Below are 25,951 nucleotides of genomic sequence, written 5' to 3'. Positions count from 1 at the left end.
CTTAAAAAAATTAGTAAAGTTTACTTTTAAAAGTAAACTAACGTTCTTCATTCTTTTTATTCTTTTTTATGTTATCAATAAAAATAACTTTTTCCACAAAATAAGTTTTTCAAAGACAAGTAAAGAACTCCATTAAACCAAAAATGAGCAAAAATAAAATATAACCAAGCATAAAACTACCATACGTCAGCATCGATATATAAATAAAACAAAACGATATATAATTACAGTATATTAAAAATACATATAAATGTTTTCAATTTTATAGCTTTAGTAAATCAAATATTATTATCATTCTAAGGAAAAAATATCAGCATATGTATATTAAACTAACAATGCAAATTCATTTGCATTTTTTTTCAGTAAAGTGGCCTTGGGAAGGCATAGGGGATTTTAGCCCTACTCATGCTGATTTCTGCTCATTTCGAGTTTGACTCGGCTATTTATTTTAATTTCTATTCGTTTTGGTAATATCTGTTCGTTCTTACTATTGCACTGCCTATGATTTTTGTTTTTGTTCTTTATTATTCCTTTATTCTGTTTTCATTCTTTATTATTTCTTTTTTGTTTACCAGACTGTCAGGGCCTTTCCAACCCACCTCCCCAAAGTAGATTTTTTTACAGAAAGGTGGGATTATTAACACCTTATTGGGATCAGATCAGACTCATACTCTTATATGATGAAAACTCTAAAGTATGACTGTACCCCTTCCCCTTTTAGGCTCTTACTCACAACAAAGCTGACTCATACGCTTACTCACACTGCTGACTCACAACAAAGCTGATCTTAATTCCTTATCTGAAAAAAAATGTCATATTCGGTAAGAACCTACAATTTTGAATATCCTCTTACATTCAGTAATTGAAGGGAATATACATTAAAAAACAGTGATTTTTTTTTAATAAGACAGTGAAATAAAAAAAAAGTACTTATATACAAATAATAATAAAATTCCGAATATTTCGGCTTTACAACCAGAGTCTTTTATCAACGGGTAAAAAAAAATAGCTTAAAGAAGACATATATAAAACCCAAGAATTTTTTTCTTTCAATACACGTTCTTTTCTTTGTTAAGAAAAATAAAAGAAAAAGAATAAAACAAAACTGGCTCAACCCTAGTATGTTTGGTAGGCTCTACCCTAGTAGTTTGGATGTTTCAATTAGTTTCTTTTCCCACGTAAAATAATATTGACCACTAATTTTTTTAAATATTTTTAAAATATTTATTTTTTAAATATTTAAAATATATTGAATATAATATTATTATCGACCACTAATTTTGGCAAATAATATTGAATTATTTAGCAAATAATTTGGCAAAATAATATTGACCACTATTTTTTTTAAATATTTTTAAAATATTTATTTTTTAAATATTTAAAATATATTGAATATAATATTATTATTGACCACTAATTTTTTTTAAATATTTTTAATTAATATTTATTAAATAATTTTATATTTACAATATTTAAAAATACATTATAATATATTAATATAAAATATATTACAGTAGTTATCCTTCACGTATCCTACACGTATGTGCTTCACTGTAGGGTTTTTAGACAGCCCTTCAGTTAATACCAGACAAATAGTCCTACATATGCATTGTGAAAATTAATTAATGCCATAATTTTAACGTCCTTGTTTATTCCATGCTCCTAAAACTACAGCATTACTCCACGGTGTAATTCTTACAACAACTTAAAAAAAAACTACCTAGCCACGATCTTACTTAAAGTGTGACTGAAACCACGCCTTTTTCACTTGGGTTTTAGAGATTCGGTTTCGACTTAGGATGACCACAGGAAACCTCCAACATGTCTTTATTTTGTAGCCATTCCTTTAATTAAAAAAAAACTGTATAGTTTACAGATGGATATAATTTGGCCAGGTACTACGCATGGACCATCTCTGACAATACAATGCAGTTCGCCACTGGCAGCCAACAGGCTCACGCTGCGAAGCAGACCCATAAACACCCTGCAACAAAAGTATAGGACCGAAAAAGTCTGCGCAACTTTTACGACCGATCTGCGCAACTTTTAATCGAACCTCAATGGGAGGACAGTCTTGCAGCAGTAAACCATCGGGAAGACTGACAGCTCCTTCTTGATCCCCTATTTGCCTCTGGAGGCACTAGTGGGCCTAAGGCCTAAGATGGAGACGAGGAGGTTACTTTTTTTTTAAATTCGTTAAAGAAAATACTAAAAAAGCCTTTTTCAAATGAAAATACCTCAAAAAAGGTATTTTCTCAAAATCCATGGGGAGGGGGAGAACAAAAAATCTAGGAGAGCACATACTCCCTTGCCTTCCTCCCCTCCCCTCACGACTGGGGAGGGGATTGACGCAACTGGTACGAAGTGATCACATTCGTGCCTAGAACACTATAACACCCAGAAAGAGGTGATTAAACATACACATATTCTATTATATAATGAACTTATACCATTTTTTCGGGTTGATGTGCCTCAAACGTGCCTAAGAAACTGATGTAGAATTAATTCAAAAAAGAGAGGAAAGGCATACTTAGGAAGAATATGCTGAAATCCATGTCTATATTCATGTTCATACTGGGGTACCACCACTTGCCTCCTTCTCCAAGGCGACTCTTCCAGTCGTTTTAAGATAGGTGGGGGAGGATCCCTCCACTCTGGAACAAAAATAACAAAAGAGAGTGGCTCAGGAGAATTGGCTAATAAATGTTCCATATGGGTCACAGCTGCATTCATTAATTCTTCACAAAATGGAGGATTGGCTTCAAAGGATCCAGATATTGGCTTAAAATCTAAAAATGACCTGGAAAAAAAATGTTAATAAGATATCAGATATCTAACGGTACCAAGACTTTGACGGTTCAAGTACTATTTTCAAATAATTATATCAGTTATTTTTGTCCTCCACGTACATGCCTCCTGTGTCACATTTAGTTCGGATTTTATCTATATCCAGTTTTTCAAGTTATGTTGAATGGTTTGCAAAAAAAAATTCTCGCATCTTTTTTTCGGATTTAAAAACACAGTGAAAATTACTTCATTCATTTTATTAATACTAAAATACTATTACATACGTAAAAAAGATATTCGGCCCAAGAAGCTTTGCTTGTTATGGGCTTCAAAAGAGAGTTAAGAATTGCCGAGTGATAGAGACTGCTTTTCTTATTATTATTTTATTTTATTTTTATTTATCCATAATTATTTTTATTTCAGTTATTTTTATTATTATTATTTATTCTATAGGTGATTTATTATTATCTATTTATAGCATATTTACTATTTACTTTATTTGTAATTATTTTTATTATTTATTCCATAGGTTATTTATTTTTATTCATTTACAGTAGATTTACTTTTTATTTTATTTGTAGTTATTCTTATTTTCATTATTTATTCCATAGGTTATTTACTTTTATCCACTTAAATATTTTTTAATATTTAACATTTTAAATTTTAAATATTCAAAAAATTTAACATTTTTTAATTTTAAATATTTACTTAAATATTGGATTTAATAGGTAACTAGTTACGTGTAATTTCGTCACGTAACCACATAGCCATTTAGACCATTCTCTAAAGTCCAATTCACATGCATGCTTAGCTAGACATTAGTGTCTAGCTATAAGCATTTTCGACCACTCACAATTTACTTTCTCGTTTACAGGATTGGTCTATAGTGATGATGGCTGAAAACAGATGTCCAGCTAAGTACTACTGTGAACACGGCCTAAGGGAAAGTATAAATAGTACTGTAATATCATAGTCCTAGTTTGGGGAATGAATAAATATGAAAATGAGCCCGATACAGATATATTGTCCTTTTAGTGAGATTTACAGCTGTGGACTTGTCACAAAATAGCACATTTCACATGAAAAACAAAATTCTATATATAAGAACTAGAATATGGGATGGATTTGATTCGTTCGTATCTGACACTTAGTTTCAAAATTAAATTTGAAATTTAAAACTTTAATAGACAGAGGGTTTACTTGTAAACACAAAAAAAACTCTCTACTCATTAAAAATTAACTCAATACCTTGCTCTTTACGCTAAAGTTTGACTGTTTGTCCTAGTTTTTTAAGAACGGCTACTGAAACACAGGGAGGGGGGGGCCTTTAATTAAAATAGGAAACTTTTCTTTTAAAGTGCTAACAGCTTTGGCATAAAGAGCAAGGTATTGAGGAGGGGGCAACCCTTCGTATACGGAGTAATTTATGTTTGTTTTGAGTTTTAATGTTGAAAAAAGAGTTTTTTTATATTTAATTTTAAGAAGGTGGGGCTATTTTCTCTTGAGAAGTAAAGAATAACGTGATTGATCGGCTTTCAAAAAGACATCACAAAATAAATAAATAAAATAAATGTACGTGAATTTAAATACGAAAATATATGGCAAACTTTTATAACAAACTTGTTATAAAACTCTTTTATAACAAACTTTACCCATTATTTGGATTCGCGGAGCAAGATTTGTCATAGCTCCTCATACATATTCCTCATAGAAATGAGGAATATATAGAAATTCCCATTTACCTTAAATCTTTCTTACGACATCCTCCCACGGTCAACCTGCTTCCTGTTTAGCCCTAGACGGTTGACCAAAAAGGATAATCTTTGGCGATCTGGAAAAAGAGGCACTTACCCTCGTGAGCCAAAATAACCATCCGTATCTGGGAAAGCAGAGCAATACTGTTTGAAATAAGAGTTCATAGGGGAAGCAAAACACTCAAACGTCACACCGAAATGTTTATTTAAACACTCAAAAACTGTGACCGGAAGGGCACCTTGTGTACTTTGCCCTTCATTTGGATTTAAGCCAAAAAATGTGTTGTACCGCTTTAGAAGACACCAGACTCGAGGGAGAAAATAGTCGAATTTTCGATCTTCAGGGGAGTTGAAGCGATACAATTGTTCCTGCAAAGAAATATTTGATACTATGATTCCTCTAATGAAATATTTATGATTGGTATTGTCTTTCTCAGGATAATATAGGATCTACATAAATATTAATTTTGTACCTTGAGAAAAAACAACTTGTTTTTAAAATAGAAATATGAACAACACGAGGAGTTAAATTACAAAAACAAGCTAAAAGGGAATAAGAAAAAAAAATACCATTCAGAAACCGGATAAAGGGAGAGAAGTGGGATAAACCCACATTGACAAGCCCATTGGCCGCACAAGCCATAAGGCTTTTTGGCAAATTTTCTTTTTTTTGTATTATTTTGTGTTTTTTTTTTAAATAAATTCTCTCTCTCAATAAAAAAAAAACTCTAAAAACAAGAGAAAAAGAAGATCTACTAGAAGCAAGTCGAGGAGCCTCAATATTTTCTCGCATCCAAGTTTCGTGTTGGTGAACATCTAAGAACAGAACGAAAGGATGGCCAAAAAGCAGAATCCCACTTCTCTCCCTTCATCCGGTTTCTGAATCACATTTTTTTTCTTATTCCCTTTTAGTTTGTTCTTATAATTCAACTCCTCGTGTTGTTTATATTTCTAGCCAATATTTCTGCTGCTTTTTTTTATAGGTTGCGGTTCTTATCCCAGAAAGTCCAACTTGGCTCTCACTGACTCATAAACAAATTGCAGCCTGAAAACACCCAACTTAACATGATCTAACCTGAAAAAATTCTTGGCAGGTTTTTTCCAACACTGGGCTAAGAGGGGAAGATCAGTCGTTTGTTGTTGCAGGGTTTATGTTTAAAATAACCCAAAAAGCTTTTTCAATAGTAACTTCGTTTAGAGACCAGGAGAAAAATGTAATTCAGAAACCGGAGAGAAGTGGGATAAACGTAAATGATATGGAAGAAAATTAGTAAAAACGGGAAAGACTAACAAGAAAAAAATTCGATCCCTTACAAAGGAAAATGTGAAAATATGACAGTCTACTAAAACACAATTTGAAAAAGCTGACAGTTAACAGCTTTCACATCTTATTTAAAACATAAAACTTAATATAAAATTAAATATTAGTACATAAAATTAATACATAATTAAAGTGTATTAAATTAAATAAAGTATTAAATTAAAAATTTAATACATAGAATTAAATTTAAGATAAAATTTAAAATTTAATACATAAAATTAAATTTAAGATAAAATTTAAAACATAAAAAATAAATACACTTATAAGATATATACATACAGATATGTTAATTAGATATACAATTAGCCAGACAGAGAAATAGCAAACAGTGAAAGGACAAACCTCGCTTACTTCGAATTAAACAAAATTCTCTCTTTTATTTAAATTTATATCCATTCGAAAAAAGGCAAAAGTGAGCATGTCGGGTTTTTTTTGCACTAATTCCTAATTAATTGTTTTCCTAAATCTCATTTTTAGGGATCAATACTCCGCAATTTCCAGCATAAAGATAGAACTGGTCGTACTGCATTACTATTTATAGATTACTTTGAGAACTGAGCTTCTTTTATATATATATATATATATATATATATATATATATATATATATATATATATATATATATATATATATATATATATATATATATATATATATATATATATATATATATATGTATATATATATATATATATATATATATATATATATATATATATATATATATATATATATATATATATATATGAATTAGCCATTATTTGTATAATAATAATAATAATAATTTATTCCAGAAAAAGCCCGTGGGCCATAGGAAATTTACATAACAAAAAAACCAAACAACAAATTAGCTAAATTAAATTATACTATTTAAAGAAAACGTTTTCTCTAGAAACTTTTTTCTAAAGCTTCGAAAAGAGCTTGTAAACATGATTAATATTCAAATCTGGTTGAATTACACTTTAAAGATCCACTGAAAGCATTTCAGATATAGCTAAGTGGAAAACTATAAACAAACTTGATTTCCGACATGTAGTTGAGGTTTTGCTAAATGATTCCATTGAATCTCCCGCTGGGATCACTAGAATAACTTAAATCACTCCCACATTTCACTGGAGTTACTAGCGACTCCTATGTATGTAATTTAGAGTTTTTGATTATATGTAATAATATGTATATAGGAACTCGTGCATCTGCATCGACCTTCTGGCATCATGGATCACCAGGTCGCTAGAATCGCTACAATCAGTCCAACATTTCTTTGAGGTTACTAGTAGCTCATATGCGTGTACTCTAGAATTTTAGAGTTCCGAGAATTTTAGAATTTTACTATCTATAGAATAGAATTTTAAAATTCTTTAAAGTAGAATTTTAGAATTTATAGAATTATAGGAGCTGATACAGCTGTGTGTATATATATTCTTACATATTTCTTTACGCATACATTTAATTTTTTTACATACACATATACCTTTAAAACATACAGTTTAAAAAGAATTTCGAGTTTACAAAAAAAAATTAAAAAGAATTTTGAGTTTAAAAAGAGTTTAGATACTTAAAATAAAGAAAAGCAAAATTAAATAGGAATGTCTTTACAGTTTTTATATTCTTAATTTGAATTTTTTATCGATTGAAGTCATACTTGGGTATTACTTTAGTATTCTTACATTAGATGGGGAAACAGGGGTTGCTTGCTTAATGGCGGGGCTGACCCCACCTGGACAAAGGCTCAGGCCTCTAAGCCCATTTCTTCTATGACCCATGTGAATGAGCTTAGAGTTACACCATTAACCTCCCCCCCCCAAGCCAGGACATGGGTTTGGCACCGCCAAGATTTGAACCCGCATCCTAAAAGACATCAGATTGTAAGTCCAGGGTGCTATCTACTCGGCTTAGGGTAGGTCAAAATAGGGATTACTTTTAATTGGTGCTGCTCAGAGAGAAAACGTCCAACCAAAAGCTTCATAGGTTAGCTTATATTTTCAAAAGATAGAAATTTTAGCTTAAATATTGCATCAAACAGCATACCATCGTGGAAAGGCCGAAGTGCCTTCACCGAGCCTTCACCAATTCTTCATAAGAAAAATTATTCTGAAAAAGCAGCCAATTTTTAAATTCCATAATACAAGAATGTTACCATGAATGAAAAAAAAGGAAAAAATAAAATAAAACAAAGTAAGAATACCCAAGTCACCAAAATGATGATAAAGGACCTTGATAGAGAAAAAAGAAAATAAAGAGACTTAAGGTTCGAAGAAAAATTTGACCAACATCAAGTAAGTATTTGGAATAAATGAAAAATATGGAATATTCATTTTGTATACCGAAATAAAAAGGAGTTGGGACGCAAGAGGGAGGATGGTGTTATTCACTCTTTCCGGGCATAAAACAAAGATTAATTCTAACCAAAACAATGCGCAACAACACACATTCAATGAATTCCATATTTTCTCCCCATGTTAACTTTTTTTCAGGCCCGTCCCCCCTCCTATAAGAATAAAGCTTACGGGGACAATCTATATGAACAGGGCCATATTCAGGATATTTGGGGGAGGGGTCAAAACCCCTAAGCCCCCCTCCCTAAACCCTGGATATGGTCTTGCACGTGATACTGATGTACTTATAAACGAGGAGTCAATTTGTACAATAATGCTCTTGTGTGGAAGAAGTTTTTATCTCTATTAAATCTTCAAAAACTAATGCTTGTTTTTAGCGAAGATAGATTTCAAGATAAAACGTTCCGTTGTTTTCCTTTTTCTTCAAGATAAAACGTTCCGTTGTTTTCCTTTTTCTTCAAGATAAAACGTTCTGTTGTTTTCCTTTTTCTTTATTAAATATTTAAATCATTTTACTCATGCTAAAGCCGTTTTCATGGGATTAACTCATTAGAAAGAACTTACCAATTTCTGCATAAACATAGAGTTAACCCGCACTGCATCACCTTTGTATCGAAGAAGGGTTTGATCTCTATCAATGAAGTATTCGACAATTGGCTGCTGAGGTATAAGTGGGTAGTTCAAACGGGCTGAATAGCACCAAACCCTTCTGCCTTGCAAATTTTGCAGTGGAAATTCTGAAAGATAAGCTCTTTTCTATAAAAAAAAAATTCTAGAAAAAAAATCAAACCAAAGCGAACTTTTAACAAACCTAAATTGACTTCCACTAAAGCTGAATAAAAAACGTATAATAAATGTTCCACCCGCATAATTACAGCAAATTCCGACTTTTAGAAGGCAGGGCTCGAAGAAGATGTTTCATATGCTAAGAGATGAAGGTAAACTTTAAAAAAAAAAAATAACTTTTACAAATAGTTTTGAATTTTTCAGGCATGGGAGGGGGTCTTTGGACCTACTTTAGGTGTGTAAGTAGACACACAGGGGTAATATAATCTGAGTGGTTCAACCTGGATGAGTAGCACCAAATTTATCTGCCTTAGAAATTCTGAAAGGAACCGCCCCAATCCATAAAATTTGGTATTCCCTGGCGTCCGTGAAGCGGAATCCCCACTTAACTCAACCCTGTACGACTAAATCTATTTAACTAAACCCTCGTATCGAACCTCCGTTTAACTCAACCCCCATGCAATTCAACCTCTGTTTAAACAAACCCTTATTTATATCAGCACCCTTAAGCTCAACCCCCGTTTAACTCAGCCCCCAACCTTAAACTGAAACTTTGTGTAACTCAATCGCCATTTAAATCACGATCTATTTGACTCAACTAAACCCAATGCCAAAGAATAAAATTGATCTAGTGCAGATTAGAAGCTAAAAATTTGCTCCTCACTTTGGTCGCTCAAATATTATAATAGCTTATTTTTAAATGCTTGAATTGGGAGGGAGGGGAGAGGGGCCGTTGAATTTGGTCTTTGGCTCCAAAATTCGAAGTAACTTTTTCTTTAGGCAGGCTTGAATTTTAATCTGACGTAGTCTAGGAATACACAATAGTAAGAAAAAAAGAATTTCAGAAAGAGAAAGAAAGAAAGAAAAGATTACAAGAAAGGATAGAAAGAAAGAAAGAATAGTAAGAAAGAAAGAAAGAATTTGAAAAAAAGAAACGTATCTTGATTTGAGGAGGATTCAGCTGAATGGGGCTACTTTGAATGGGGGTTAAGTCAAACAGTGTCGGGTTAAATGGTGGTTGGGTTGCATTAGGATTGAGTAATTCTTGAAACATCACCAATGTTTTATTGTCGTTACGGGTTAATAATAGTTATCATTTTCCTTTCCTTTTCCTGGGAAATTTGAGCAACTTAAATTGTTAATTGTTTCCAATTATAGAAAAGTTTCCTATTTCAAGCTTTATACGCTGAAATCAAAAATGTAATCAGGTATTCTCGAGCATCCTTAGGTTTTACAAAACATTTTTTTTTACACGTTTAGTTGAATCTTGGGTGTTTCAGACAAAAAGATAAAACAAAGATAAAATACTTAAATGAAAACTAGAGGGGCTAGAAAAAGATTATACTAGTAACATTTCTAGTCCAAACCCTCCTGTTTTTACTTACTCACAAAAAAAAAAAAAAAAAAAAAAAAAAAAAAAAAAAAAAAAAAAAAAAAAAAAAAAAAAAAAAAAAATGTAGCTCCCAAAAAAATGCCAAATGCATAGTAGGAAGTTCTACTAGAACCCCAATCCTTATCTCAACAACCGAATTACTACTTCAGTTCTCGAATTACTTCTTATATGTGCTCTATAGATAAATAAGAATACATGGAAAGCGAGTAAATTCTATTTCAATAAGTGCCATTATCACCTAATCCTCTATAGAAAAACACAGAATATATACTATATACTACAGGAATATAAAGAAGATTTACATCTAATTCTCTAAAGGAAAGCAAAGAAAATATACTAGGGAAATGGAAGAAATAGTAATAAAAGAATCAAGTAGTAACATAAACCAATTTTTTTTTTTTGGTAAAAGAAGCAAATGAACAAGGGACAAAAATAATTTCCCTACAGATTTGTACTTGAATGGGGTGTACCCTTCAATGACTATCCAGCACCAAGCAGGGGCATCAATTGGGGATCCGATTTTGAAAATTCCCTTTTATTTTCATTTATAAGGTCGAGCTAGGTTGTAATATTGTTCAGCAAAGTTTTATAATATTCAGTAAGTACAACAATGCCAAGGTTCGTTCAATTTTAACTTTATCTGTCGACGAAAATTTGTATTTTGAACTTTGAAGAGAACCTAAGCAGTTTAAAGCGAATCAATTTTGGCAATACGGAAAATACTTTCATTCTCATTCTCATGGAGACAGCAACAAAGAATTTTGTTTCGCAACAGAATAGTTAACTTACTTTCAATTTTCATAATTTTTCCTCAGTTGCTTTGATGTTCTCATTGAAGTAACTCTAATAGCTTCTTTTCCCTACGTGGATCAGTAGCGACAATTGTATTTGGTGTTGGTTTTATTCTTTTTATTTTTTTTAGTTTAGTGTTTTTTTTTCTTTTTATCTTGTGCTGAGGACGCCTAGTTTAGATACAGACAAAATATCCGCGTTATTTTAGTCTTTCATCTCTTTTCTCTCTACTGGCCGTAGTCTCGTTTGAGGTTTTTTTTGTGGAGTTTTATCTCTCTTTGTTGCTTGTCGTCATTGTCTGGCCAGTTCAGCTTAAGAACTTTCATTCTCATGGAACAGTTTCCATGACACGTTTACCTTTAAATAGTATGGAGAACTGGTAAAAGGTGAGACTGGCCATCGGAAAAATCATTAATGTCATCTAACATTTGGCAGTTTTTCATCTGGCATTGAAGTTTCTAGATATACTAGGTATCTTAAATAGCCCTCTTTTCATTAGTCGCCCTAAACTACTCCAAGCAATTGGAGAAGTCGAAAAACACCATAATCAGATACACGTATCTCTTTGTTTCTTTTCTTTTTTTAATTTATCATCTTAGACAGCCAAGGGGTCAGCGAGTCTTATTCGTTAACATAAAAAGCAACCCTTTTGTCTATGAAAGATATAAAATTATCAGCAAAATAAAATGATCTAAAATGAGTTTTATTAAGCCTGGCTTCATTTAAAAATACCAGCAACAAAAGCTAGGAATTCTTAAAACACTTCTGTTAGATTAGTAAGGAAGTCGAAAACAATACTAACATTAACGATCAATAAGAGAGTTTAGGAATAAATTTAACAAGAGTGAATTTTTTATCCATATAGTCAACGCCCTCATAAACTTTTGGTAGAGTTACCCATCCAGTCCTTCAAACTTAAAGTCCCCCTTATGAGGGCTTATGCAAGAGCCCAAAATTTCGCAGCCCTGCACCAGCTGAAGTTCAACAGGCCTACTTAGCCAGCAATATCGTCACAAGCTAACCTTTTTGCTGGCCTATTGTACAGGCTAACCTACTGTGTGCAGACTGAAATTTTGAATAAAAAAATTCCTGAAAACTAAAATTCTCAATAATTATAACTTTTTACTAATAAAACGCAAGACCCTTCGCTAAGTGGTGCTCTGTTTTTTGTTTCTTTCCTCCCCCACCCTACACAAAACATCAAAGATACTTTTATACTACATATTAGATTTTAATTATATATTAAACCGTAGATAGATAGATAGATAAGTGTATTTCAAAAGCCCATGGGCCATATACACACAAAAATATAAGTAAATAACAAACAAGCAAGGAAATTAAACAACAGTATGAATTACAAACACGCACAAAAACAGAATACAATGCAAAAATGCCTAATCTAACAACAAAAGAAATTAATCATATAAATTTTTCTTCTTATTAAAGATTTATCTATATACACTCTCATTCGAAATATTGTGGTTGGGTTACTATTTTGCAGAATACTTGGAAGCATCAAATTAATCCCATGCAAATAAATTTCCCGTAAATCCAAGAGCGCCGGGCATTTCTGGAGAAAATGATCCAAGTCTTCATCCTCATCTTTACAAAGGGGACAAACATACTACCTATCAGGACCAACTATAATTTTTTTTTTGTCAAACATTTTTTTTCTGTTCTGGATTGGAAGACAATTCACCCTAAGCTGAATCCAACGACATAGGATCATGGCCGGTAAATTAAATTTATAATAAACCTCCTCTTCAAAGCTAGGCTTTGCCTGATTATAATGTTGTAGAGTAGTAGAATCCAAAACCAGCCCTTACGAATGCTGAATTTCCTGACTCTCTAATATAAATCGTACCTGGCTTTCTAAACATGTTGGTATATCACTAGAACAAAGACCATTATTCCATAAGTAAGACATTCCTGCTTTTTCTAGTAATGATTTAATTTGGGATGGCCACGAGGTTTTTAAACCACTTTTCAACATCTGATCATATGCCGCTCTTACTAGTCTATCTTCATTACTCTTAGTTAACTTTAACCTGAATCTAAACATTAAAATATACCTACGTAGCTTTAAAAAAAAACAACAGGCCCATATCACCTTTCAGAATCTGTGAATGAGTTGTCTGATGTAGACCAAACATTCTTTTATAGTACTGGAGCTGAAGGAACTCCAGTTGCTGCACCGTTTTTCCACCCCGTATCTCTGCTCCATATTCTATCAAGGGTAAAATTTTTGTATTATATATTCTTTTATGTATTTTTAGGTCTTTAATCCCCATTATTGTCGGGTTTTATTATACCGTATTATACCTATAAGCTATATTTCATTAAACCAAGTTGAAATTGTGTGCTGTTCTCCCTGCATTCCTGGCCCTAGAGCCTTATGGGTGGACGGTTGCCTAATATTTCTGGCTCAATGTTTTGTGATTTGTTGTATTGATCAAATCTTATTTTTGGGACACCATGAATAAAAATTAGCGACAAATTAAAGGACAAAATAAATGAATAAAAATGATAATGCCCCACGAGATATTTACCTTCAATTCCATTTTCTTTTAAAAACGCTTTTTCTCGGTCCATAACCTTTTTGGCATATTCGGCAGACAAGGTGTTGATTTTCACACAAATTCCTTCTACAGAAGCTTTTGCTGCTGCTGTTATGTGAGGAGTCAATTGGGTCTTCACGAATAGATAGAAAATAATCAGTAACCAATAAAAACAGCAACTATACATACTGGCAATTTTATTAGCAATTAATACAAAGATGCGATCCAAACAAGAAAGGAGCCACGTGCGTAAAATGTGCTAGTATATGAAACACACAGAAAATTAGGGGGGCACACTCCTATTTTTAGATATTACTCCGGATATATATATATATGAATATATATATATATATATATATATATATATATATATATATATATATATATATATATATATATATATATATATATATATATATATTATATATATTATATATATATTATATATATATATATATATATATATATATATATATATATATATATATATATATATATATATATATATATATATATATATATATATATATATATATATATATATATATATATATATATATATATATATATATATATATATATATTGTTTTATCGGAGATTAGGCCATTTTTCTATAATATGCTCAATAAGTAAAATGTCGAAACCATCACAGAACATGGTGTCATGCAGATAGTCCAGTTCAAGGACTAAACAGTCTTCAAAAACACTCGCGTGACCCAGCCAACTACAAATATTACCCGTACCTGAAGTAAGGAGAATACCCAACTTCTTTTGGAGATTCTTTAAAATCGCATCTTATTCCAACCCAATAACTTTAAGTCACTTAAAAAGCCACAAGAACTTTTAATTTCTGTTCAGAATCACTTCGGTACAATCGCTTCTGGAAAAAAATGAGCACAAATAAACACTCCACCTTGATCTTTCTTCTGGCAGAAAATACAAAATGTCGCATTTTGTAGACAGGAGCTTGAAACCTTTAGAGTAGGGTTTTCTGATATGCTGAATCTGTGCTGAATGCTGTGAATTTGATTAAGACTTCTTGACTTTTTCGGGGTGTTTCGCCTCTTTTCCTAGGGTCAGGCATATTTTCTCGGGCTCGTACCTTTTGACGGGTACCATCGAAGTTAATGAATTTTATCTATTTGAAATCCCCATAAAAAGGCAGGTTCTTTTGATGTATTAATCGTTATCCCAATTCTATTTATTTAGAGTCTCAGTTATCATCAGACCAAGTTGTTCCTTACTTGCAGTTCGTTATCACAAACTGTTTTATATATCAACATAATAAAACAAAATATGTGTAAATATTTGGGCAAATAATAAGTTTTACTCGGTGGGAGGGTGCATCTGATATAAAAGTCCAAAAGTCCAAGTATAAAAGTGATAAAAGCTTAAGGGATAAGGTTGCTTGACTTTCTGAGGGTGATTCTTCTCTTTTTGAAGATCAGGCATATTTTCTCAGGCTCGTACTTTTTGAAAGGTAACATTAAATTTAATGAATTTTATTTATTTCGAATCTGCGTAAAAGGCAAGTTCTTTTGATGTATTAATTGTTAACTTTTTCTTTTTTTTTCTTTTTTAGAGTTTTGGTTATTATTGGACCAAGTCTTTCCTCACTTACAGTTCGTTACCACAAACTGTTTGATATATCAATATAATAAAACGAAATATATGTAAACATTTGGGTATATCATAACTTTTTCTCGGTGGGAGGGCACATCTGATACATAAAAGATTGCATTTTTGAGCTTAAACAGCAACAGTACTAACTCCTTAACGTTTTCTTCCGAAATATCTATTTTTGGAAGGGGCACTTAAAATAAATTTCAATGGAATAGTCACTCCATCTACTTTACTTCTGTATGCAAGTAGATCAACATAATACAACAAAATATATATATAGATATTAACAAATTGGAAGTTTTTCTTGAAAAGAAGTTGCCTCAGATATCAAAATATTCACCGTGCTCAATAAGCTTATTACAATGGCGTGGTCTGGGGGGAGGGGGTCCCCAATAATTTGGAGAAAAATTATCATATAGCCCATGCCACTTGATTCTCAAGATGTGGACCCCTCTTGCACCCCAATAAAATGCTGGAGCTACGTCCCTATGGTTACAATTGATTTTTTTTTATTTGCCGTTCAATGGACAATTGCAATTATTGAATTATGTTCATATGCACTCACTGAAATCTATTTGAATTAATTATTTGTTTATTGGCCTTCTGAGCTTGAGAATCTGCAATTCATCCCTATACAGCAAGAAATTTCTTGGAATATTTATCTATTAACATAAACTAGCCATAGTTTTGGTTAGTTTCAGAGTTTCTATGGATGCGCAAGATTTTTTATTTATTTTTTTTTTCTAATTTTATTTTGATGTTCAAACCATGGTCAATAGAACCCAACAATTATGCTTATTTAAATTATTGCTATTAATTTCATAAGCTCTGGAACACTGGGATTGTTTTTGTACATACAAACATCAAAATCATTGCAATTAAAAAAAATTCCAATTCTTGATCCCTTTTTCCGAGGGGTTAACAAACCCTTTTTTGTTAGGGTGGTCCCGCCATCTACACCCCTTCTCTACGCAAGTATATTAATATAATAAAAAAAAATCACCTTTAAATGAGCAAGCCTTTCTTGAAAGTCGTCATAAGACGCTCCAACCGTTTTCCTAAGCCATTGAAATGTGTCTTCAACGTTCCACTTGACGATTTTCCGACTTTCAGAGGTGGCGTTAAGGGCATCGATCATCGACTTCGCTGCTTCACAATATTTGGACAGCTGTTTCCTGGCATCACCGGTAAATTTTGGCTTAATCAATTTCATTGGTAGATCATTCATAATTTCTCTGTAAAGGAAGAAGCATTTTTCAACTTCTACATTTCATACAGCTGTTTTCTGGCATCACAAGTAGGCTACTTAACTTTAACCTGGTTGGCCTACTGGCAACATAATTCTACTTTCTTTACCCTTCCTTACATTTTGAATATTCAGAAAAGAAAAGTATGCAACAGTGTTGGAAAACAGAGTCCTCAAGCAACATAAAGCGTTTGTTAGACATTATTTTGGACTATCAAAACTACTAGCAAAAAGAGGAAACAAAAAATGATTAGTCGAAAATGATTTACCTTTACATTGATATCTACGTTACAAATGTGGGAATTCATCTTTAATTAATAAAATTTATATATTTTTTTTTTACTAGTTTATATTTAAGAAAAAATTCTTTTAGGCCAGCCTACATTAAAGATCTTTCATGATTTTTAGAACACATCATCCAAATTTTCTAAAATTTTAGGCCGGAAGGTTATTCTATTACCCCAACTTTCGTTCATAGGTCATCATGGCTGGACCCAGGGTCTTCTCCAGGATGTTGTATGGAGGAGGGGGGACAGAAAATCTTCACGTGGACAGATTCACAATATTTGGACATCTGTTTTCTGGCATCACCGGTAAATTTTAGCTTAATCAATTTCATTGGTAGATCATTCATAATTTCTCTGTAAAATAACTAGCATTTTTCAACTTCTACATTTCATAAAAAATATTTTAATGGTAAATAACCAATTATTTATTTCAAGTTGTAATGTTTCAACTTTAGATTTTCTCATATTTTTTGTCTTAAACAGGGCTTAAAGTGGTTCTCAATGATGTTCTACAGCCCCACAAGCTGTAAAAAGAAAAGAAAAACAGAGGACGCACCAGTGCTACCCATACAAAAGTGATTTGCCTGGATGCTCCAGGTGAATAGTGTAGCGGGGGCGGGGGCTGTAAGTTACTTTAATTGGGATACGACAATGATTGTAATGGTGTACTTTTCGTTTGCATCCAACGTCATTTTGAATGAGTTTCCATCTCTTTCTCAAAATTAATGTACATTTGTTTTCAATATAATACTTTACTATACAGACTAATTGGAAAAAGTTACTAATCCTAAATCAGCCACAAATGCCTCTTTTTTTGTCACTGGAGTTTTTTTGTTTTTTTTTAATGAATTTTTAGTCGTTCTGTAATTATAGGCTGTGGTTCGTCCTTTACTATGCTGCCACCAAGATATAAAAATGATCTATTGTGTTCCTAGAAGTCTTCTAACTAACAAAGGTTAAGTGATAAGATTAGAGATTAGGGAGGTTAGATTGGGGCAAAAGTCCCCTAACCTTCCCTGAACAGTCACCTAAAAGACCCCCTCCCCCTAAGACTCAGGATTAAATACAAATCCAGAAAAATCACAGTTTACAAGACTCCTCTCCTTTATCTCAGCCAAATGCTGATTGAACACACCTTCCTCCTCCTCAGTATATTACTATTCTGAAATCTCCTCTATTTTCTAATCATCTCCCCTCAAGCAAATCTTATTCCCGTTATTGATAAATGCACTTCAAAGCCCCGACTGCTCAATTAAATTTTTTTGTGTCGGTTATACTTATAGCAATGTATTGTTCGTATATACAAACTATCTTCTTCTCATAGAAAAATGGAGGGGGGGGGGTTAATAAATTGTTTTAAACTTTCTATTAAACATGCAGATCGCACTGAAGATCGATCAAGTGGACAGCTTCATTTCCCTAGGTAGTATGATTAGTAAAAACGGTAGATGCAGTAAAGATGTTAAAAATACAATAACCAAGGCCCAGGGCGTGTTTCAAAGAAGTTTTGGCAAGAAGAAAAGCAGGTCGTCTCCGAATGGGGTGGGAGGATGTAAAGATAGAAACTTTAAATAGATTGGGATGGAGGAGGGGCGCGCGTATCTGGGTTCGCCGCGGGCGGCTTGGCGCCGCAGTGAGTAGTAGTGTAGAATATGGACATATATTTAGATAAAAAACTCAGGCAAATTCTATCTCAAGTAATTTTATTACCATACTGTGGCTAATAAGAAAATATGGGGGGGGGGTAATACTTGGCTATAATAATTTTGCCCCAGTAGGGTTTATAGTACAAAGATGGGGTAGCCAAACAAGCTTCTTCATAACATAATCCAATTCCAGAATGAAAACAATGAAAAATCCAGAATGAAAAGCGACAGGCTCCTTCTTCCATATTTGTTAAGAGGCACCCTATTTTCATATCGGTCAATAGCACAGGAGCGTTAAATCTTCACTACAATGACGGTTAATGATGTCTTGAGGATTTAAGGTTCAATCAAATAAAAAAACAAGTTTTTTAACTGAAATTAAGGAGCAACATTAAAACTTAAAACGAACAGAAATTACTCCATATATGAAAGGGGCTGTTCCCTCCTCAACGCCCCATTCTTCACGCTAAAGTTTAACTCTTTCTCTCAACTCTACTTTTTAAAACAGTAAAGGGGATTGGAGGACAACTAAAACCCCTGCCACACCCACCATTCCCCAAACACATTCAATCAAAATTTTGAGAAAGGCATTTTGTTCAAGGTAATTGAAAGATATAAGGTTTTCATAGAAAGGGTGATAGGGTAAAGTTCGGAGGGGTTTATTGGATTGGTAATTAGAAGTTTTCGTGTCCTTTTTAAGATGCAGGGCGATTGAAGGGTGGATATCCCTCCACACACACACACGTCATATTTTCCAAAAATGCAACTTACAGGAATTTTGAGATGGTCATTTGTTGTCGTATAAACTTCGAAAGGGGTTCATTAAATTGGAATTTGAAGGGGCTACTGCTTCTTTTAATAACCAAAAGCGATTGGAGGGGAACTAACCACCCTCACACGCCCACTATTTCCCCAAACACATCCAATCAAAATTTTAAGATACAAATTGAATACCCTTCGTCTTCTTGGAAAGTAAAGTTCAAACTTGCATGCCTTTCTTAATAACATATACTATGTGTAAACAATGAACAAATTGTCTAACTAACTGCCTTTGTCCTGACGACTGTGGAGAGATTTAAATCCCCAATACTGGATCTTTCACGAAATAGCTCAATTAAAATTTCGATCGGATATGTTTTGGGGAATGATAGGCTTGGGGGGATGACGTCCCTCTATTCACTTTGGACTCATAAAAAGGGCAATAAAACTTCCGACTTCCGATCAAATGAGCTCCATTCAATCCAAAGTTTATACGACTACCTGTTCCATAAAAACTTTATATGCCCCGGTGAACAACTTACAACCCTTGTCCAGGGCTCTGGGGGATCGTTTCCACACTCATGCACTTTTTAAGGCTCTCCTCTTTAAATGCCCAGGGGTCGTAATCCATTCATTAGGTGTGCAAGACATAGTAGTCTTAATTGCGAGACCTTAATGTAAAAAACGAATGTCTTTGATAACCAATCAAGATGTAGAAGACATTGATATATGATTTTTGGAATATTAGCAACGAGATGGCTATCTCACAATTTCAACTGAATGTGTTTTGGGAAAAGAGGATGTCAAGAGGGGGGCTAGTTGCTCTCCATCATGTTTGAATTTTAAACGGGAACTAAAACCATGTGTTTCAATTCAAATAAGCCTCTTCTGAAGTTCAAATTACCGCCCCTTCCTTAAAAACCTTATATGTCACTGGGGAAAAACTTACAACCCTCACCCCCAGACTCTAGGGGATTCTATCCACCCCAAAGGCCTTATTATATGATCTTTGGACTATTTTTGAATAAATGATTATCTCAAAATGTTTATCAGATGCATTTTTAGAAAATAAAACCAAAATATCCGATTTCTAATTAAGTGGGCCCCTTCCGAGTTTATACGACCATTTTTTCCTAAAAAACCTTATATTCCCTCGGGGCATAGCTTATAGCCCTTGCGCTGAGGGCTCTGGAGGGTGTCATCCTCAAAGACATAATTTTCAGAGATTTCGACTACACCGAACAAAATAACTATCTCAAAATTTTGATTAGATGATAGCCGTTGGGGGAGGGGGGTGTTGCCTTTAAATCACTTTTGATTATTAAAAAAATCCCTTTCGATTTCCAATCGAATAAGCATTTTTTGAAGTTTTTAGCAAAAGAATGGCCATTACCTATTAGGTATATTTTAGGAAAATACTAGGTGTGGTGGGTGTATGTGCCCTCTGATCACTTTGAATCCTAAAAAGGGTACTAGAACTTCTGATTACCAATCCAATATTTTTTTTTTTGACAGCAATCGATAGCTCATGATGAGCTGATCAAAGTATATCCCATCCATTTTTTGGTAGAAAAATTCCTTCATCAGATATACCAGTTTGAAAGTTTAAAAAGGTATACACTGAAACCAAAAATAGACCGATACAGAAATGATATCAGATGTGCCTCTTAAACTTTAAAAGTTCTCTCATTGCTAAAGAAATTAGAGTTTATCCTTTGCTACTTTCTAAATGATGACGTTAGAAACTTGGCCTACGGCAAAAAAGTCAACTTTGAACTAAGACAGATAGATTTTTTTTCGACGGCAGTCAATAGCACTTGATGAGTTGATCAAAGTATAGATCATCCACTTTTTGGTCGAAAAATTCCTTCATGAGATATAGCAATTTGAAAGTTTAAAGGGGTTGACAACTACAGTAGTAAGGTACACACTGAAACCAAAAATAGGCCGACAGCAATTGTGAGACATATAGAGGAGTTTTAAGCAATAATCGGCTGTTTAGCTCATAATCATCTTCAGCAATGAGGGGTTCGCAACTTTTGCTAGTTGGTGTACCTATTATTTGTTTCCGGTGTATTTGATGGCAAGACCAATTTGGTTCCAGTGGTAAGACCTGTAGGGGACTGGTCAGTACTAATCGGCTGTTAGGCTACAATCATCTTCAGCGAAGAGGGTTTTACAACTTTTACGAGTTGGTGTACCTAGTATTTATTTTAAGATCATTACAGATTAACAGCTTCAGCGTTTAATCGAAGCAAGGGAACAAAACCAAAGTTTTACTCTCGCAACACTTTACTCGGCGAAGCCGAACAAAGGTTGCCGCAACACCCCACGTTGCCCATGCAACGCAGATCTAGTTTATGTTGATGCAGTAGGAACTATTTACTTTGGCATGGTTTATTTTTGTTTTTATTTTATCAGTGCTCCAGCCTTTTTTCTTTCTTTCTTTTTTTTAATTACCTCCTCTTAGGTTTATTTTTACAGTGTAACATTGTAAGTGATAAAGTATGCCACCAGGCATGTGAACTGGTTTGTCATATCTATCTATGTAATTGTTGCAAACAAAAAATTATCTATCCATCTATCTATCCATTATAAACAACTAATTACAAGTAGAAACAATAGGAACTTTTTTCCCGAAGACCTGGTTGAACTTTGTTGAAGTCATGTTTTAAAAGTTAAAAAAAAAGTTTTAAAGCTCGTATTTCAATGTAAGTTTCTCTTTTATATTTTCGTTTATGTTGTGCTGAGGACGGGCCTTGGATATAGAACCAAAATATTCATTTAGAGTTTGGAAGAGTCCTGGTTGAACTTCGCTGAAGTCATGATGGTATGACTGTTTCAAAGTTCAAGAAAAAATGTAATTTGAAGTTCGTGTTTTAATGTAACATTTTATATTTTCATTTGTATCATGCTGAAGACGGCCCTGGGACATGGGACCAAAATACTCATTTAGAGTTTGAAATTCCACTGTCTTTGGAAACAAAATCCCTATTGTTTCTACTTGTAGTTTTTGTTAATAATTTTTCCAAAAACTCACGGAAACGCACCTTTTTTAGCACACAATTGCTCCCACAAGCCAACAGAAAATTATTAAAAATAGATGCGACTACAAACACAACCCTATTAATAGGGTATTAAATTACATTTATTCTTAATACACATTCTATGGATGAATAATAATATTTTTACCATGGTTTGAGGTCAGTATATCTCAGAAGCAATTTCCTACTTCGTTGGTTTCAGTCAATTGTATTAAAAATTTTCTTCCTTTTTTGTACCAGTATTTTTGAATTGTCTCTTGTTTGGTTTCACGCTTATATGACAACGCTATCCTACTAGAGTACCGTGTAATGACTCCTTACCGTTTTTCACATAAGTTGCCTTACTATGCAAATACGCCAAATGAACGATTCCCCCCCCCCCAAAAAAAAAATGCACCGATTTGAAAAATCTAATGCGCAACTGCTTATAACAGCACCGGATTGGCACAAATGCGCCTATCTGGCCACTCTGGATACGACTAAAGATACAATACCTATACATGGAAGGGGAGACTTCAGGAGTACACTGGCTTGGTAGAAGGGGGTCTCTGCCACTATCAATTGTTTTCCTTTCCATTAGCCACCGATTAAAAGACTCTTTTGGAGCATCGATTGCTGCAAAAAAAAATATATTACATATACATATATATATATATATATATATATATATATATATATATATATATATATATATATATATATATATATATATATATATTGTATAATATATTATTTATAATACGTTATAAAAATATATTTCGAGGTTAATTATTTGATAAAATTGTCTGTTCAATACCTCAGATTCAATGTTAAAGGTTAGAGATATTAAATTCAATTTTATAAATTAAAAAATTAGAGATATCAGACTCTATACAAAAAAATAGGAAAGATGCTGATCAATTTCTTCATTTATTTAATGTATAAATATTTAAAACAAGTTTAATATAAATATTAATTTAACTTTAAACATTTAAATAAAATATCAACGGAAAAACATTATTGGAGAAAGGGCGAAAAGACGCCGAAAGAAATTAAAAAAATTTCAGATTTATATTACCGTTTTTTAAAATATTACTGCAGAAATAGCGAAAAGAGGCAGACGAATTTTATTTTTATTTTATTTTTTAAACTCAATGTCACAGGTGAAATAGTGATCAACGACCGATTGAATTTTTTTTTTAATTTAGGTAAATGTTTTAACAGAAAAAGTGAAAAAATTACACATCAACTGATGTTTTTTAATATGTATTTTTTTTAATTTACATTCAATGTTATACTCAAAACAAATGTCACATCTTTATAACATGGATTTATATTTATCATTTTTAAAGGCCATTTAATAATATTGGAAAAAAAGCAAAAAAAAAAACAGAAGAATTTCATTTCTTGAATAAAAATCTTTAGGCAATCAAATTTCAATTTTTTTTTATAAATTTCCTTTTTTGGGGAAAATTTGAATTGAAGTCAAGCAGTTGTGGGCATCAAGCCATGACTAATTGTAGAAAAAGCCAAGACAGATAGTCCGAGTGAGTGAGAGATTTTCAGGGGATTGTATAAAAAGGGGAAAAGGGGATTGTCCCCTTTTCAGGATTGTATAAAAATGAAGTCAGTCCATTTGTTGATAGAGAAAACTATCTATCATCAGTCCATACGTCATTCCTAGGGCAGAACTAAGGTAGATAGTCATAGAACTAAGGGATGAAAGATTGGACTGATTTTGGGTTGACGCGTGACGGGCAATGTCCACTGGACTTGTAGGCCTAATATGGGACTGAAATTGCTTGGACTCACTAGCGAATAAGTGAAAAATAAGCCTAATAGGCTTAGCCATTTGCAGTCTAAAGGTGGAATACCGTGTCATAGTTTTTATTCCTTTATGAATAAGTTAATGAACATGTTTGGAAAATTATGAATAAGTCAATGAAAATTTGGAAAATGAATATGTCATAGATCCATTTTAGGGAATCAAAATTTCCCTTTTTCTTTACACACAATGTTATTCATAATAGAGGGAAAAGAACCAATTAAAAATTTGTATGTTTTAACTTTCAGTCAATGTTTTAGGAAAAACGGTGAAAAATATGATATTTTTAATAAATATTTTTCAAAGTTTTGATTCAATATAGCAATAAACGCAAATTTCACACAAGTACGATTATAAAAAAAGGACATTGAAATAAAAATATAGAAATGTCTTCTTATCATAGCCTTCTCACCTCTCCATAGCCCTTCACACTACTTCATAGCCATGGTTTTCATGTGTATTTTTAGCCGTTGTTTTTATAAGTAGGAGGCACAAATTTCAATTCTACATCTAATCTACAATCTACATCCAATCAAGTCTACATCCAGTATTGCCAAAAAACTAAAGAATTGTAAAAAAAAAAGTAAATAATTATACAAAATTTAATATTTCAGTATTAATATTTCAGTATTTCAGTATTTTTTGATTTCACAGGTTTCCATACTCCTTTTTCGGAACAAGATATATATTTTTTTTTAACGTTCCTCCTGCTACTAATACAACTTCTCAACGAAAAACATGAGGTCATTGGCACATGATTGAAAAAGCTTTTTTCTTAAAATTTTACTTTATTATGGTTAAGCAACATTCCTAAAAAAAATATCTAAATTTTAATCCAAGATTGTGTAATACATATCAAAATTAGAATTACATACAAGACATATATAATTACATAATTTTACGCATTATTTAAGAAGAAAGAACAGAATAACCAGGACCGTATCCAGGATTTGTGGCAAAATAGTTTTTGTTCAGGAGGGGGAGGGGGGGTTAAACACCTTTTTAACACCAATTCATGAGACGTAGAAATTTTTTTTTGGGGGGGGGGAGAAACAGTCTTTTGACCACCATATTTGCGACCAATTTGGGAGTCGAAGAAACATTCCGGGAGGGGTTCAAATCCTACAACACTCCTTCCTGTATACGCCCATGAGTAGAACATATTTCTACGATTCATCCTTGCAAAACATATTACTCTGTTACTCAGTACGCCTAATTCTTATCCCTAGTTGTAAGCCCTCTTGTCACTCGTCGTTTTTAGAAGCAGGAGGCAATTAAGGGTATTTTCAAGGAAATAAAATTACTTATGGTAGATATATTTATGAATCCCAGCTAAAATAGAGATCGACTATAAACACCATTTGACTCTTGACAATAATACTAAGAAGAATACTATGAAATAACAGAAATAATTTCTCTTTGCAAATAATATGCTTTTTGAGCCGATTTGCCAAAATACGGTCTAAAATGGTGCATAAAATGGCGCATATTGACATAAAACACTGGCTAATTCGCGTATTGAAATCCAAAACTCAAAAATCACATTTTTTTTTACCATTTTTGCATCTGCATCACAGCCTATATAGACACCAGTTGCGCGGAGTCGTATCTTGCCCATAGAAGGATTTAGACACACATTTTTAGACTAGGCATTAACCTTCGGCGCTCCCACAGCCAATCAGCGCGGAAAGATCTTGGCTCTATTCCTATGTCGCGACGATAGGTATGTGTTGCTTTTGAAAATGTTTGCGCAACTGGTGTCGATATAGGCTGTGATCTGCTTGAAGTAGCTGACTTTAGAACGACTTAGATGAA

The 25,951-nt window shown here is 32.8% G+C and overlaps 1 protein-coding gene across 1 annotated transcript in view; it reads right to left on the bottom strand.

The window, feature by feature from the left end:
* The window catches only part of LOC136034524 (mRNA (2'-O-methyladenosine-N(6)-)-methyltransferase-like), a 53,275-nt gene that overhangs the window by 559 nt on the left and 26,765 nt on the right, over nucleotides 1-25,951 (bottom strand). The window contains exons 6-11 of the mRNA XM_065715750.1: nucleotides 22,827-22,947; nucleotides 16,354-16,585; nucleotides 13,719-13,860; nucleotides 8,763-8,935; nucleotides 4,639-4,910; nucleotides 2,531-2,800 (exon numbers count right to left, since the gene is read on the bottom strand). Of these exons, the coding sequence (XP_065571822.1) occupies nucleotides 2,531-2,800; nucleotides 4,639-4,910; nucleotides 8,763-8,935; nucleotides 13,719-13,860; nucleotides 16,354-16,585; nucleotides 22,827-22,947 (1,210 nt within the window). The remainder of the gene's footprint in view (nucleotides 1-2,530; nucleotides 2,801-4,638; nucleotides 4,911-8,762; nucleotides 8,936-13,718; nucleotides 13,861-16,353; nucleotides 16,586-22,826; nucleotides 22,948-25,951) is intronic.

This window comes from Artemia franciscana, chromosome 13 (assembly GCF_032884065.1).
Source record: "Artemia franciscana chromosome 13, ASM3288406v1, whole genome shotgun sequence".
Classification (NCBI taxonomy): Eukaryota; Metazoa; Arthropoda; class Branchiopoda; order Anostraca; family Artemiidae; genus Artemia; species Artemia franciscana.
The sequence above is the reverse complement of the archived record's forward strand: the minus strand, read 5'-3'. Positions and strand labels throughout refer to the sequence as shown.